This window comes from Pundamilia nyererei, unplaced genomic scaffold (assembly GCF_000239375.1).
Source record: "Pundamilia nyererei isolate P.nyererei 1_Seehausen unplaced genomic scaffold, PunNye1.0 scaffold00087, whole genome shotgun sequence".
NCBI classification, from domain to species: domain Eukaryota; kingdom Metazoa; phylum Chordata; class Actinopteri; order Cichliformes; family Cichlidae; genus Pundamilia; species Pundamilia nyererei.
The window spans coordinates 669,719-686,003 of record NW_005187488.1 but is presented as its reverse complement, the minus strand read 5'-3'; the positions used below and the strand labels follow the sequence as shown (position 1 = coordinate 686,003).

Here is a 16,285-nt window from a genome sequence, read left to right as displayed (position 1 = left end):
CACCACTGCCATAATCCTCGCAGCCCGGACCCTCCACACATCACACATCAGACTGCGGAGACAGGGCATGAAGGTGGTAAGGAGGAACTAAGGGGGGCGAGGCTGGGCAATGTGACTTCGATTGCTCTGTTGAGGGTGGGGCTCGATGGCGAACCTTTGGCCGCTCTGGTGGGGGGTTTATGGAAGACAAAAAGGGATTGGGCCGGGGGGTAGATCTGAGCCCAGCATTGACCCACTCCATCATCTCCTCAGTGAATTTCAGGTGTGGGGAGGAGGGAGAAAGGGAGGGGGAGGAGGGTGATGGGGGTGATGGCCTGTCAGGGGTTTGGGGGACTGGGATTAATGATGACAACACAAACAGAACGACACTACTATAAATGTATCTTCTAAAAACTGGACTTTTACTGAGGTTGGAATTAACTTGGCTTATTTATTCAAATTTCCTTCAGGAAATGTAAAGCAGCTCTTTTACATAACAGACACATCAGTTCTGGAAATCCTTGTGTAAAAAGTGAAGCAAACTGCCTGGTGTTTTATGGGGAAGTGAAACTTGCCACTTCCTTTTCTCGAGCCAGTGGATGCTAGACTAAATTTGTTCCTCCTTAAAATTCATTTATAGAACAGTCTGATGGCACAGGGCCATTGAAATGAGTCTTCACATTCAGTCCAACTTGTGTTGCTTAATATGTATCCTGCTGATGTGTCCTGGAGCAAATCTTTGCTCTGTTGTGACCTCTGACCCCAGAACATAAATTATGGAAAATTGATTTTCCTAACATTTGATCTTTGAAGTATCCACTGAAGAAGAAGTATTAACCTTTTGAAATTAAAATATAACCCGTATGACTGTGCAGATCATCTACACTGATCATGCCTTGTACATTTTGAAACAGTTTCATATGGATTGACTGTTGTTCTATTGAGTGCAGTGTCTCCAGAAATACTGTAGAAACCTCATAAAGTGGAGATTTGATTTTTATGCATCTTTATCCATAGCTTTCTCATTAAAATATGTTTTTTCTTTAAAATACCTTCAGAAGCTTACGTTCAGAAGACAGATTAAAACTTGAATATTCTTAATTAAGCTGCTTAACATAAAATTTAAGTTAATTTATGTTACCTCTCTGGGGGTACACAGCAATCTGAGGACATTATACTTCAATGCTGTGCTCTTGAGTTATTGTATTACTGTCTAATCCTATAGCAGCTAAGGGATGGATCAAAATAAAACGGTCCATTAACTTCACCAAAAAAGAAAGATTTAAGCCTGATTTTAAAAGCAGAGAGGCTCCCTGTGTCCCCAGCCAAAACTATAGTCTGCACATTTTCTATAACAAGAAATCTAAAATATGGTGTTTCCAGGATTTTTTAATGGGGTAAAAAAGGTGGGAACTGAGAACAAGGTGGGAACATCCATGTAGAAATTGCTGAGCAAAATTTTCAGGTTTATTTGTAACCCAGTGTCTTATTGCAGATTTATTGCCTTAATTAAAAAGTATGTGACTTCATTTTGAATCCTTTTGATATTTCTCTAAAAAAAAAAGTTGAGGCTGTGCACACCACATTTTACGCAAACTCTCCATTTTACCTCTAAACCTTCTTCCTCTAAACGGACTTCGCTAACCTAATCACCTGACCACCTGCGCTGAAATCACGTGCGGCCTCATGGTCACGTGGTGTGCTCCTTCTCCACTTAGCGGCTGTAGAGGCGGAGAGACTCGGCAAACTGCCGGCGGAGAGGCTGAGTGACGGTGTGTCTCCTTGCGGTGAGCCGGTACTCCAGCAGGTAGGATGATTTAACCGCTCGCTGTCCTCACTGCGCTCATTTAAGAGCTGGGGGAGAATTTAAAGAGGCACAACCTGACTTCCCGACTTTAAATATTGCCCCGCTGCTGCGGAGTGGTTGAAGGAGACATTTAGCTTGCTTGTATGTAACTAATGAGTCCTGTTTGATTCTGAGTGTCGCTTGTGGACAGTTGATATATCGAGTAGAAGTCAGCCTGTGCAGGATAATGAAGGTTTGTGACGCTAACGCGTTTTGTTAAATTATAATAAGTGCCGGTTTTGTCAGGTTAACCGTCAGCTGTGTCCTTAAACGCCTCATAGGTTTCACTACAGAAATACTAAACTAAAGCTGGGTATTTAGAGACCAGAATTTGAATGTAATCTACAGGTGCACGGAGCCTACTGCTTGGAGTGACTAAATGTCAAACATAATTATTTACAGCTACTTAAACGTGGGAAATTACTAAATTAAAAACAAACAAACAGTTAAAATCATTATTTAATTGAAATAAAGCCCTATTTGAATTTTCAGCTTCAGAAAGTCAAGTGAAAAACACCCATACAGTGTTGCTATGTTTCTTTTATGAATAGGTGAAAGGTTTTAATGAAAACAGATCTTTAACACGACCTTGGTCAAAACAACACCTGGCTGACTCACAATCACGTTGGACAGTTGGATGTAGTGAGCAGTAGGAACGTGCCAAGACAGGGAAAGCTAGATTTGTCCTAATCTTGTAAACAGGATTAACACCTCTTTAAGTCCTGTCACCCCATACAGAGAGACGGGCCAGGATGAGTCCTGGATGTGTATCCAGCCATTTTTGTAATCAACCAAAAAAGTAAAGCTTTTTGTTATATTGTGTTATATTTGTATTGTGCCATAAATGACATCATATCAATACAAATTGATTCCTTTGAATGAGGAAGACGCCCACACAAATGCTGACATTTGAGGCAAAAGCCTGTTGGTCTGCTGACTAATTTGCTGATGAGCTGTTTACCATCGTTACCAGTTAGTTTTTATTTAATTATTTTTGGATTTTTGCTGAAAAAGTTAATCATTATATTATATTTTAATTGACATTTCTGATAAGTGACTCATCATTTAGCATTTATGTTACCAATCCTAAGTATTTTATAGTGTTAGCTGTGTGTTTTTGACTCTTTTGGTGGACAAACATGTGTGGCAACGTGGACATTTTATTAATCAAAATGGGTAATCCCTTATTCACAAGGGATTCCACACTGGGTAGTTTCCATATGTTTGATTTGGGGGATTTGTTTTTTTACACATCCTGACACAAGCGATTTATGTCTCATCCCAGAATGGAACCAGAGACCTTTTGCTTGGTTGGTTAATTTGTAAACCTCTACACTTGATTAATGGTATATTAAATTAAAGGTATATTTAAAAAAATGATAAAGAGATGAATAAATATGAAAATAATTTAGTTCCAGCCCACCTGGAGGTGTAGATTTTTGTACTTGACATTATTCTTAGCATTTTCGCATGTTAAGACCTTTTTTTTCCTTTTTTTAAAAAAATTAAATGTGTATACGTGATTAGTTGTCCTGAATAGTCTTTCTGTTGTTTTTAAATGTCTCCCACTGGCAGAATAGCAGAGGTGTAAAGATTGTGAAACTGTGACTGAAATTGTATTAATAAAAATATCAGAATGATGCTACTCTGTTTGTGCAAAGACTTCCTGCTAAGTTGAGGTTTTCTTACGTGACATGCGCACACGTGCTGTCTGCTCAAGAGCTGTCTGCCATATTGGATGAGATACGATCACTGGTTGCTAAGGAAATGTGTATTTCTCAACTGGTTGGCAGTGGTTACTGGAGGCGTCTGGCTGTTGCTTTGGTTGCTAGCAAATTGTTATGGTTATGTTTGTTTCTTTGTCTGCAAATACTCTCAAACAACTAGCCCAGTGGTAGCAAAATTTGGAAAAAGTACGACACAGTTGAGAAATGGAGAAAGTTCCCCTAGTAGACAAGTTCGTCACTTACATTAAACTATGACCGCAGCAGTACGCTAGCGACCAAACCAATCACAAGGAGCTTTTTGGCCAACTTGTTCGGAAATACAGGTTTTTCCCTATCGACAGGTGGTTGCAAGGGGGTTACTAACCAGTCTAACTAACCAGGGCTTGCGTGACTGGAATGTTAGCACTTTCCAAGTGGCTGCCATCAACCTCTGGGAACCATGGTTAGCGAATACAATTTTTCCATCATGACCAGTGGTTGCAAGATGATTGCAGACCAGTCTAGGCCTGTGTGTTCATTTACATATGATTTGGCACGTGCAGTGCTGCTCTCTGAAACCCATTCATTTCTATTGCTTGCGCTGCACAATAATGGTTTCTTGCTGTGCAGTGCCAGCGTGGCGTATTCAGGGATGTGTGGTCAAAGTTTGACCTAGTTCGACTGTACCTTTGCCTGACCAATAAAAACAAGTCTAGAAGACGATGAAGGAAACATGTGCGTATCCGAGTTTGGTGAACTTTTTGACATACATTTACGTGCATAGATAGATTTTAATACAACACAAACTCTTGTAGAGGATACAAAGTCAAAGAGAGACATGTTTTGAAATGACAAGGACCAGGTGTATCTAGTACACGTAGAGCGGCCGCAAAAAATGACATACAAGCAGAGCGCAGCGGCCAGCGCAACACAAACTATGTCCTTCGCTCTAGCTAGCAGTCAGCGCAGCACATGCCCTCTCGCTCTTTCATGTCTGTAAACACTCTCCTGATGACTTTATGGACTCAATCTCTAGTTTCACATCATAGTGAATAAAATGTTAAGTCCATATTGAAAATTATGTTTTAGTTTTGTTTTGTTTTTTTGGTTGTATCTGACAAGTTGTTGGGCAACAACTTATCAGTTACAAGCTGAAATGAGTGTACAGTTTCACATCCTCGTTCACCTCTTGCTTGCCACATCTAGTTTTAGAACATATGTGTATTCATAAAGGCACTTTGTAGAACAATAGAGGATGTCCATCTTTTATGCTGTTGGTAGGTATGAAGCAAATCATGAGTTTGGGTAGTTTTTTAATCACCTCCTAGTGGAAAATAAGGCTCCATATTGTTTTTGATTTGTATATTCTTGTTATGTTCTGGATGAATTCAGTTAATTTCAAGTCTGCACACTTTGGCCCCCCAGCTGTACAGAACATCATACCATTCTATCTTTAATGTGGGAACCTATCAGCTAGTCTGCGGCCAAATTCTCTGGGGATATCAGCCAGTATTTTCAGACTTTCAGTGCAGCCTGGGGATATCTGGGCCAAGACTTAACTTTCTGTCTGCAGGGAGAAAGCTTAGAGAAAAACTAATAAAGAGCTAGAGTATGGTGGCCAGTAAAGTAAATTGACAGTTTACCTACATGCAACCAGAGCCTGTTTAAATGTCACTAGGCTTTTGTACTTTTAATACATACCAGAATAATCAAATGTCTTGCCCCATATCTACATTCTGCAAATTCACATGCACATCTATCTGTTTATAGAGCTTATGATGTGTGTGACGGAAGTGCTGTGGGAGTTGAACTCATTCTAAATTTGGTCATGTGCATTGCAGATAAAGCAGACGGTGGTCAACAGCACTCAACAGGGAGCTCTGATTGTTGTTTTTGTGTTCTCATCTAGACACTTCTGTTTTGAACACAACACGAGCGTTGCAGTTTTCAGGGTACAGCTTGCTTTGGTTGACAGTAGGACAGGAAGTCACAGGATATTACAGGAACTCTGTGCACACAGTGTAATGCTGTTATCGTATCATTAAACACCGCGCGACATTCAGTAACCTTTGTGGTCTTCTCAGCACTGAACACCCAAGTTTGAGATACATTGCTGGTATTCTGTATACATTCATGGTTTCCATAGAATGAGTAACGGCTATCTATGTCTTGTGCCAACAGATCAGATTTAGTTTAGTCCATGACCTACTTTTGCATTCTTAAATATGAAATATTTGGATGGTGATGTGCTCTGGCACCTGTTGTTCTGCATAGTTTTTCACATTTTATAGAGTAAATTATTATTCAAACCAAAATCCATTGTATCAAAGTGTTCCCTGAAGGTGTTTTGCACTGCTTGTAGACACATTTCAAGCACAGGTTGTCCGTGACTGGGGGCCTGGTGTTGGATTATGTAAGCGTTTTAGCTAAGGCCTGGGGTAATTTTTCCTCAGTGCATGTAGAAAGGTCAGAGGAGCTGTGCTGCATGGCACAAACCAGGAGCAGGCTGCTTGAGGAGGACAAGGGGGGTAAAGGAGGAGGGAGCACATGGAGTCCTCAGGAAGGACACCTGTAGAGCAGCGGGACCAGCATCTGCACCTGAAGTCCCTCTGGACTCTAGTGAGTTGGGGTGCTGCTTTGACTTCTGTCTTACTGAATAGTATGAGCAAAGGTGGACTTTTTCACCTTTGCTCTTTTTATAATAAGAGTAAAGGTTGGTGTTTGTGTTTTTGTGGTCATTTATTTAAGAAATGCAGGACAGAACCTGATGGATCTGTGAATGATACTGTGTTTAATTATTGGTCAGTCTGTATATTATTATTTCACCTGACTGTTGAGTAGGTGGAAAGGGAGAGTGAGGAAAATTCGTGTAAGACAACAGAAATGTATTGAATTTTCATTGATAACGAGGAATATTAGAAGGTGAAATTAGATTCTATAGAAAAATTAGTTGATTAAGAAAAGTGATTAAGTTTTCCTTCCTTGCTTTTTCCAGCCAGTTCACTGTGTGATCAGCTTCCCAGTAGGTATCTTATCTACTGTGAATATATCTACTCTTGTAAACCTGCTCCAGTCCTTTAATCCCAACTTCATTTTACTTTCTGCTGCAATCACTAAACATCTTTACGCTATCTTTAGGTTAGGTTGATGAAAAGGTCCTGATGTGCAGAATTAATGGCTGTAGATATGACTGGATCTCCAAAGGACCACATTTTGCGTATTCATCATTTTCAGCTATTATCAGCAGATTGTAGTTCGCTGAGTATGTTTTTGGTCTAATGTCTAATCGCATTAGAGTTTAATTGGAACACTGGCTGCCGGTCTTAGAGGCTGAATGGTTTCAAAGTCCAAGCAGCTGGTAAGCAGCTCGCATCTAGTCTCTTAATTGTTGTCCCAAACACAACACAATAACACTTTTTTTTTTCTTTTACTTTTACCATTTAGGCCACACAAATATGAGAACTCCTTATCTGCATGTCATGTTTCCTGTTGCAAACCATACATTAAAGCATCTGAACTCACATTAAACCGCAGTAATTGTAGGTGCTGAGCAACATGAGAACATATAATGACAATTGTACGACTTCGACTTACATCCTGAAGGGATGAAATAAGGTTCAGTAAATACAAATTTGAGCTCTGAAAACATGGCCTTTGTTTGCTGTGGTGTTACGAACGTACATGAGAAAAGCAGGAAACCCCAAAACTGCATTAGCCGGAGTAATGACGTAATGTAACCTGGAAGTGTAATGTGATAGCTTGTGTACGAGGGACGCATGAGATAGTTCTGATAAATGTAACCACAACTAATTTTGTCAGTGATCTGAGTCAATGACATTGTATTTTTACATTGTCGTAGTGTTGTGTGTTGTTGTGTAAGAAGTTTCTTTTATTCATTGTTTACCCAATCTAGATTTAAAACTTACACACCGCTTAAAATGTTTAAATCAAAGGCATTAACCCTATTTTACAGTAACTGCAATAAAATAAAATTAGTGTTGAAATCACTGCTTATTATTTAAGTTAGAAATATCCTTAAAATGCATTTGGTGGGTTTTTCTGAAGTGACTGTTCTGATTATAAACGGCATAGGCCAGAGTTCACCTTCCAACCTTTTAACCTAATCCACTTGGGTGTGAACTCTCTTTGTCCATATACACATCATGTTTTAGCTACGATGAGTCCATAAATTGTAAATTTTATGCTTTTATTTTAAACTTTTAAACCATCACAGTACAAGAATTGTGTACTGCAGTGGTGGTAAGTTGCAGTTCTTACTTAGTTGTAATATATCCGACTGTCCACAGTACAGAGTCCTATTACACTGACTGACTTGTGCTTTATTATGCAAGCTAATACAGGGGTTGTGTTCATGGAAGACCTCGACTGAGAAATATCTTATTACATTTGGATTCAGGGATAATGTTGTTGTATGAATACCAGTAGAAAAGGGATCCCGCTGTGTTAACAGTTTACAGTTGACACAGTTTGGACTCGTGCTGCACTGCCTCTGTATTGGGTTATCTTTCAGCACCAGTAGATAGAAAACCATCAGGTCACAAATCAAATTCATCTAATGCAAAAAGGTTTTGCCTCATCTGGCCGTCTCTCCAGCCACAGCAAATGATATTGAATCGTCAGCCGGATGGACTAATATGTCAATGATCTTTGGGTTGTGTTTCAAATTAGATTCCCCAAACTTTACCAGCTCATGCGTACCACCTTTTCACATCTTATTATTATTGTTATTCTCTTTCAGAGGTCCTTATTGTAATAAGGGACGCGTTGTAGTGTCTGTTCGACTATTCTTTGAGATTCATAGCACAAAATTAAAACAAAGAACAAAAAAGAATGATTTTACTTTGCTTAGCTTTGAGTCAGCAGACATGAATGACCTGAAACATTCAGAGAAGATTAATAATATGGCTGTTAATGACATGTCATTATAGCATTGATAAACTCTGTTAGAAATAAAAATGACTGCTTAACCACTGAGTCAAAATACCAGAAATGTTTTTCTAAAGTGATCTGTGACTAATATAAAATGCATTCCTCATGTCCCCTTCAACAATAAAAGGTGATGAAGCAGACATGAGGATTTAAAGATGAGAGAATAATATAATTATATGTATTTAAGGCTTCAGTGCTGGTGATGATTATAGTGAGTATGATGTGCATAAAAAGTACAGAAATGTTAGTAAAAATAAAAAAAGTTATGAATATGAATAAAAATACAATTGTGCTACCAGTGTGCATTTTATTTTCATTGTAGCATTTTTTTAATTCTTAATTAACCTAAATTTGAGGTTTTATCACTCCTTTTTCCTCTAACAAAGTCAGGCTGACATGTCAGACAGGTTTCGCTTGTTTATGTGAAACTGTACATAAAACTATCACAGATTTATTGCTAGCTGTACAAACTGTACAAAGGTCTTTTCTAACTGCTTAGGATTGTTATGTTGTTAACACTCAAACTGGTTACAGAGAGATAAACTAGATGTGACCCAAGTTGGGTCCCATTGATTGTAACTTCTGCTCCTTGTGGACACAGAAACACTTTCAAAAACGTGCTCTCTGGTCAATTCTACATCAGCTGCCTCGGTGCTGTATCTGAGGCACTGATTAAGTCTCGATCGCCTAGGACTCTTTAAGAAAATGGGACAGAGCCACTGTGTTTAGGGACTGGCATGCATTTCCTTTGCAGGCTATTCTGAACAACAGGGGCCTCACGACAGGAACCATGTCCTAGAAAGACACAAAAATGACCTCATGATTTTATTCTGCTGTTAATCCAGACAATATAAGGGGTTGGAAGGTAAAGTGTAAATTAACGAAAGCTATTTTTGCTGACAGGTGAACACCATGAACTATGTGGGGCAGCTGGCAGGCCAGGTGCTGGTGACAGTAAAGGAGCTCTATAAAGGGATCAATCAGGCCACTCTCTCAGGCTGCATTGACGTGATTGTGGTCCGACAGCCCGATGGGACGTTCCAGTGCTCTCCTTTCCACGTCCGCTTTGGAAAACTGGGGGTGCTGCGCTCCAGGGAGAAAGTAGTGAGTGTCTGCTTCAAGTAGAAGTGCACAGGTGTAAAAATCTGCAAATGTGTGCGGTGAATTTAAATGAAAGCGTGCTTGCTCTGCTCTGAAGGAAATATTTGAACCTAAACATTTCGGTATCCTGGAGCAGATTTTAAAATAAATGTAAAACATGTCTGTTTAAATGTTAACAAAAACAACCATAGAAATGTTTTTAGATAGATCATAATGGCTAATTTTATATTATGTGGGGTGTCCAAGGTTGCACAATGAACCTGTGTGTTATCAAGAAGCTGCACAATAGATTTTCTGTTCATCTGACTGCTCTTTGCCTCTCTCTTTCCATCTCAACCACATTATCATCCAATCCACTCTCTGCTTCTAACAAGAGCACACTGCACTCTCTCTATTTATAGCCTCTGCATAGTGGGTAACTGAGGATGGAGACAGAATACATAGACTAAAGCTCAATTTGGCCTCTTATTCCCAGCTGATCGAGCTTCATCCTCTTCAAAAACCTTGTCTTACATATAGAATAAGCCCGTCTGTTGTAGTCTTGCAGGAAAGACTGACAGGAACAGGAAGTAGTCTGTGGTTGACTGAAGATGTTTTCACTTACTCTGTAAATCACAGAGAGGTTTAAAACATTTCTTACTACAAACCAAGCAGGAAAAAATAGAACACAGGTGTTAAATGCCCTGCACCTTGTGACAATTTAAAGGTGCTGGGAGTCACTTAATCAGCACAGCTGAGTTTAAAGTAGAAGAGAATTATGAAAAACATTTTTTTTTTCATGGTTTAAAGAACCGGTTATTTCCAGTATTGGAGCAGATCAATGGAAAATTAAAAAATGAAAACCTTTGAGTCCCCGGGTTCCTTCTGGAATTCCATGCATTTATGTTTATGAGATCATCAGTGCCTCTGCTGATTTCCTGCACTGAGCACCAATACTTGAAGATGGCTTAAAAATGGAGGCCAATAATCACTAAAATCAGCAGATGACTGGATACCAGGAAAACACAGCTAACATTAACATTAGCAGGAGAAACACTGTTATTTTTTCTTTAGTCTGACCAACTTTTGGTGAATGCGTGAAACAGAGCACTTACTGGACTTCACTGAACACACTTGGGTGTTAATACCAACAATTTGGGGGATTTAATGCTGAGAGCCTTTATGGCTTGTTTTAAATAATGGGCAGAAGTCATGGCGAGTAGTTTTCTCTGTGGCTTAACTCTAAAGCTTCTGTGACAACATGCATATTGTGCTTTTCTGTTAAGCCTCATTAGGGTTTAGTAAAAAAATCTGAGGCCATCTGAGGAGAACAGAGTTTAAGCATCTTTTGAAATGTTATTTGACTGCAGATTGATATAGAGATCAATGGAGAACCTGTGGAGCTACACATGAAGCTTGGAGACAATGGAGAGGCCTTCTTTGTCCAGGAGACGGAGCAGAATAATGTGAATTTTACCCACATAATATGAATAAAATTGAGCTGAATTATCTATCGTTGCTCTTTGTACATGTATTTATTTTTTTTCTCTGAAACAGGAGATTGTTCCAGCCCATTTGGTGACCTCACCTATCCCTACAGAAGAGCCTCTGTTCAGGAGCAGAGAATCCAGATGTGGGGGAACAACAGCAGAGACCAGCCAGCCCCTCAGTCTGGAAGAGCCAGTCTCTGTAAACCTCCACCCCTGCTCCAATTCAGCTGGTAAAAAGAAGAAGAGACGCAGGAGAAAGCACAAAGCTGAGCCACGTAAGGAGGAGCAAACGACGGCGTCTGCAGCCGGGGAGCTGGAGCTGTGTGATCTCAGTTCAGATGAAGAGCAAAATGCACACAATGGACGGTGAGGAGATATGTTTACTCTGAAAATTGAAATTTGACCTGTTCTTCAATGTAACTGAATTATTCATTTGTTGTTTCCTGTCATCAGAGCATCTTCACTGTCTGCAATGAAGGAAAATATGGACCACAGACAGCATTCCCCACTCACTGCCCTTGAATGGGACAGCTACCCATTCTCTGATGGCGACTGGTCGCCCTGCACTACGTATGGCCTTTTCTGTTTCGTCCATTCAGATGTTTACAGAGTTCCTACAAGCAGAAAGATCAAACACTTACACATTAAATCAGACTGGGCTGAATAAAACAAATTACTCCTACAGCATCATTAGAGCTTTTATTTTTCTTATATCAGGGAGGTGCCTGAGCCCATGTCACCGAAGAGTGACTCGGAGTTGATGGTGAAGCCGTCAGAGAGCATGCTCAGGGCTGAGTCGCACATGCAGTGGACCTGGGGGGAATTTCCAGAATCTACCAGGGTAAGAGTCTAAAACTTGGACTAGTGCTAGTTCATATCATTCAGTTATACATATCTCGAGAGTTGCTGAAAAATTCTAGAAATAAAAGCTATTTATTGTGTTCAGGTCAACAAAAAGGAAAAATGGGAGCCAAAGACTTTGACCATCACTCCCTCAGAGAACACACACTTCAGGGTTATTTTGAGCTCTGAAGCCATGGAGGAAGAGTCCAGAGGAGGACGGGGAACAACAGATCCCGTTTGCAGTATCGTAAAACCTGAGCCCCGAACCATCAAACCTGATGAATGTAGCTGCAAAGCGCAGCCCCCTGCTGCTTCATCACATGGTGCAAACAATACAGAACCCAAGCCAGACCTTTCAAGTTTGATATCGAGCAGCTTTACACCAGAGCCCTGCCCAAGCAATGCTGACCTCGGTGCAAAAAATGCAAGCAAGGCCAGGTGGACATCTTCACCTCCCAGCCGCCAGGACAGCAGCTCGACTGCCAGCGGAGGTAGTAACCAGACCGGAGACTCTGCAGTTGTTTGTCCTGACCCAAGTGCCAATTCAAAAGCCACCGACTCACCCATCAAGAGAAGGGGTAACACTTTTACCTTAATCTGAAAATGTCATATATACTAAAGGAATTTGTTTAAACCTACAGATTTAATATAGAAAAGTTTAAACAAATCATTAGCAGGAGAAAGCTTTCCTGCAATTTCTGATGCAGAAGCATGTCTTCTTAGAAGTGTGGGAGAATTGTTTAGATGAGGAGGGAGGCTTTGAATCTTTCATTTCATTTTATTACAAAGAAAGGTCCTCCCTTACTTGATCCCCCTGGCACAGTATAATATTAATCACAAGGATAAGAAAAGACTACAAAGAGACCCAGCAGTTCCCTGTTTTTGAGAGAAGAGCTACTAATAAACTGTTAAATCGGTCCCTGAAAATGTAAAGCAAATATCATAAGAAACAATCCATAAAAATAAGTCCAAGATGAGGGGAAAAAGTTGAGAATTTTTCAGAGACACTCTTTCTGACTTAAACCCATTCAGAGTATGTGAATGCTGACAGGAAGGATGTGGTTTCTGTTCCGGCCTGAGTTCATACTCTGTCTGGGGCTGCATTTTGTACGCAAAAGTGAAGTGAAAAAAAAAAGTCAGCAATTTCAAAGAAGTCAACCCTTTGTTTTCATTTCACAAAGTTGTGAGGAAGAGGAGCCAACATCAGGGACCAGAAGATATTTACCTGGAAGACCTCACCGCACTCGAGCCTGACGTTGCTGCCCGGTACTTCCCAAAAAGGTACATACCTGGAAACCCTTTCAGCTACCCTGTTCTGTCCTGCACCCTTAGACATGGTGAAATAAACACTGTATACTTTTGAAACACAAATATGAAAACTACTTTCTGATTTTAGTGTCTAAACCTGCACTCTTGTTTCAGTGAGTCAGAACAGGTCAATAAACACTGGGTGGAGACAGGACAACGCTCTGGATCCCAGTCACCCCAGTCAGTGGGGAGTGCAGCAGCAGACAGTGGCACTGAGTGTCTGTCTGACTCTGCTGGAGACCTGCCTGATGTCACACTGTCACTGTGTGGAGGCGTCGGTGAGAACTCGGAGATCTCTAAAGGTAGCTGTAGCTTTCCCTCCCTGGAAGTCTGACTCTGACACCTTGTGCTTGTGCCCTCTGGATTACGTGCTGGATCTCTGCCAGTGTGTCATTTTCACTTTGGGGAGGTTGAAGGCAGGCAAATCTGGTGTGTAGGGCAGGCCAGCACCCAATGACATGCACCGTCACTCTAAATGTTGTCAAGATGTTACAGTAGAACTCCTTTAGCAGGAATAACCGTCTCACCCTGAAGGACAAAGTCATTGTACGCAGCCGTGAATGTCGAAAAACAGCGAGCATGCTCCTGGTTGCACTTGTTACCTGTTGACCTGCCTTTAGCCTCTTGAGCTAAAAATTGAAGGTTTATAGCCAAGGACACATGTTTAACACAGAAGTTTATGTTTGAGGTCTGTTTGAGGAAAACGCAGATGTGCAAGAGGTCAAACTTTAATTTTCCATATCAGTTATTAAACTTGTGCGAAACAAATAAAGCTTTGAATTATTTTGAAAACAAAAGCAGGGTATATATGGTTTTTCACTTACAGCTCCTCTGCAATATTAGTTTGCAGTATGGGTTGGCATCTTTACTTTTAGTGTGGCTCACGATGCTCTCTTTTCTTCCAGAAAAATTCATGGAGCACATCATAACCTACAATGACTTTGCAGAGAATCCAGCAATTATTGATAATCCTAATTTGGTGGTCAGAATTGCAAACAGGTGAGTCCTCCTGCTAACCAACAGGTGCACTGTTTCATCAATGTTTTTTATAATCTTTGGAACATCCAGGTGTTATACCTCCTTATATTTCAGGTATTATAACTGGACACTGGCAGCACCATTGATACTCAGTATGCAAGCTTTCCAGAAGAACCTGCCAAAGGTATCCTTTAGTGTAAAGTCTTAAGATTTAGCTGCTTACATCTGCACACTTATACATATGCTTCTGTTGTTTGACTGACAGGCTACAGAGGAGGCCTGGGTGAAGGAGAAAATGCCAAAAAAGTCGGGACGCTGGTGGTTCTGGAGAAAGAGCAGCGTGAAGCAGGTGTGTTTCTATGAAATTAATAACTTCTTACTTTTTATGTAACACTCCTATTTTCGAGTGTAGCGGGCGGTAATCAGTAGCTTTGAATTGTAAATGACGTGAGTTAGATGAGAAACAGGTTACCTAAATGCATCAGTAACCATTACATCACTCACTGCTTTGCATCATTATGTAAAGACTCTTCACTACCTTATGAAACAAACTTTTACTGCATTGTTTTTTTTTAATTTCTATATCTACAATAAGATAAATTTAACAACATTTCTTCCTTTTTTTTTTTTCTTTTTTTTTTTAAGTTATCATCAGAGACCAAGTTAGAGAGACAGGAGTCTCTGACCACAGAGAGCCCTTCCCTCCACCAGGCCCCAGAAACACAGTGAGTCAGCAACAAAACTCTGGCTTCCTCACAACACTACAGTCACACATCAGGACGAGCAGTGTTGGGTAAACATGTCCCACAGAGGGTGGATTAGCATGTTAGTCAGCATGCAGTGCTGTCATTACATAACTCTAAATCAGTACGAGTCCAGGAACCAAACAAAAAACAGTTTAAACATTAGTTTGAACTAGCAGATTCTATCTTTAACTATTGTAGAAATCATTGAAAGTGCTTTCAGTTTCAGTGTAAACTGTGTCAAGGGCAAATGAATACTTTAAGTAAATGAATTAGCAGGTCTGCTGCCCTCTTTTGACTATAAATGATGCTGCAAGGTGGAGTTTCGTTCCCTGAAAGATATTTGATATAGCATAAATATGTCACTGAATTGTCCTGCTATTGTGCCTATTTTGACGTTGCTTCACAATGACTTAACTCTTTTCTGGGCCAAGGCCCATTTTCTCTACTCTTGACACCATTTGCTGGTCTTCTTCAGACTGTACTCTCCTCTACAGGCAGAAAGCTTCAGAGTGGTCCAGCGATGATGAGACTAAAGAGCTGAATGCTGCAGCTCCTGCTTTAACACCTACTGAGCGCGTGCAGACGGAAAATCAAGCACCACAACCGTGTCACTCTTACAAGAAATCCCTCCGCCTTTCGTCCGATCAGATAGTAAGACCTCGCACCGCTGAGTGATTAACTGGGAAAAACTACAAGCAGACTCATTTGAGTCGTTTAATTTCTGTTTCTGTGAAGTGCAGAGAAAAGCCCTAGATTAGATATTTTATTTATTTTGTTTACAAAACATCCCATCATTGACTCAATGCAGCTTTGAGCTACAGAACAGAGTTTTCTATGTTTGTGCAAACTGTAGTAAAATCTTATCAAGATGATTTGTAAAATGTTAGAACACAAGCACAGGCATTCATGCAGAAAGTGACAGAGATGGCACACACATATATAAACATGTTGATAAGTGAGAATGTGAACAATAAGGGGGGGGGGGTTTAATTACATTTACATTTATGGTCTCTATTAGGTAAATGAAATGCTAAGATTTAGTGGCCACAATAGCAGGATGTTAAATGAACAAATGTATTATATCCAGCATTCTTATCTTGCTCTTGTTGTGGTTGGTATCTCATATTGCAAGTAATACTTCTTTCACACTTTTTGGTGCAGTATTTGTGTTTAAAAGAAAACTTTAATCATTGTGTCTCTTACAGGCCAGCCTGAAGTTAAGAGAGGGGCCAAATGATATGACCTTTAGCATAACCACTCAGTACCAGGGAACGTGTCGCTGTGCAGGGACCATCTACCTGTGGAACTGGGACGACAAGGTCATCATTTCTGACATCGATGGGACCATCACCAAGTATG

At 40.3% G+C, this 16,285-nt stretch overlaps 1 protein-coding gene across 2 annotated transcripts in view; it reads left to right on the top strand.

The window, feature by feature from the left end:
* Window positions 1-1,693: 1,693 nt before the first annotated feature.
* The window catches only part of LOC102193207 (phosphatidate phosphatase LPIN2), an 18,632-nt gene continuing 4,040 nt past the window's right edge, over window positions 1,694-16,285 (top strand). The window contains exons 1-15 of one of the 2 annotated variants that reach the window (XM_005738825.1): window positions 1,694-1,786; window positions 9,385-9,585; window positions 10,932-11,027; window positions 11,119-11,417; window positions 11,505-11,621; window positions 11,769-11,892; window positions 11,998-12,472; window positions 13,076-13,175; window positions 13,317-13,504; window positions 14,108-14,201; window positions 14,295-14,364; window positions 14,446-14,529; window positions 14,826-14,905; window positions 15,421-15,577; window positions 16,132-16,194. In XM_005738825.1, coding sequence (XP_005738882.1) covers window positions 9,394-9,585; window positions 10,932-11,027; window positions 11,119-11,417; window positions 11,505-11,621; window positions 11,769-11,892; window positions 11,998-12,472; window positions 13,076-13,175; window positions 13,317-13,504; window positions 14,108-14,201; window positions 14,295-14,364; window positions 14,446-14,529; window positions 14,826-14,905; window positions 15,421-15,577; window positions 16,132-16,194 — 2,139 coding nt within the window. In that variant the 5' untranslated portion in view covers window positions 1,694-1,786; window positions 9,385-9,393. Of the gene's footprint in view, window positions 1,787-9,384; window positions 9,586-10,931; window positions 11,028-11,118; window positions 11,418-11,504; window positions 11,622-11,768; window positions 11,893-11,997; window positions 12,473-13,075; window positions 13,176-13,316; window positions 13,505-14,107; window positions 14,202-14,294; window positions 14,365-14,445; window positions 14,530-14,825; window positions 14,906-15,420; window positions 15,578-16,131; window positions 16,281-16,285 lie in introns of both variants that reach the window. The other variant, XM_005738824.2, reaches the window with a different exon arrangement.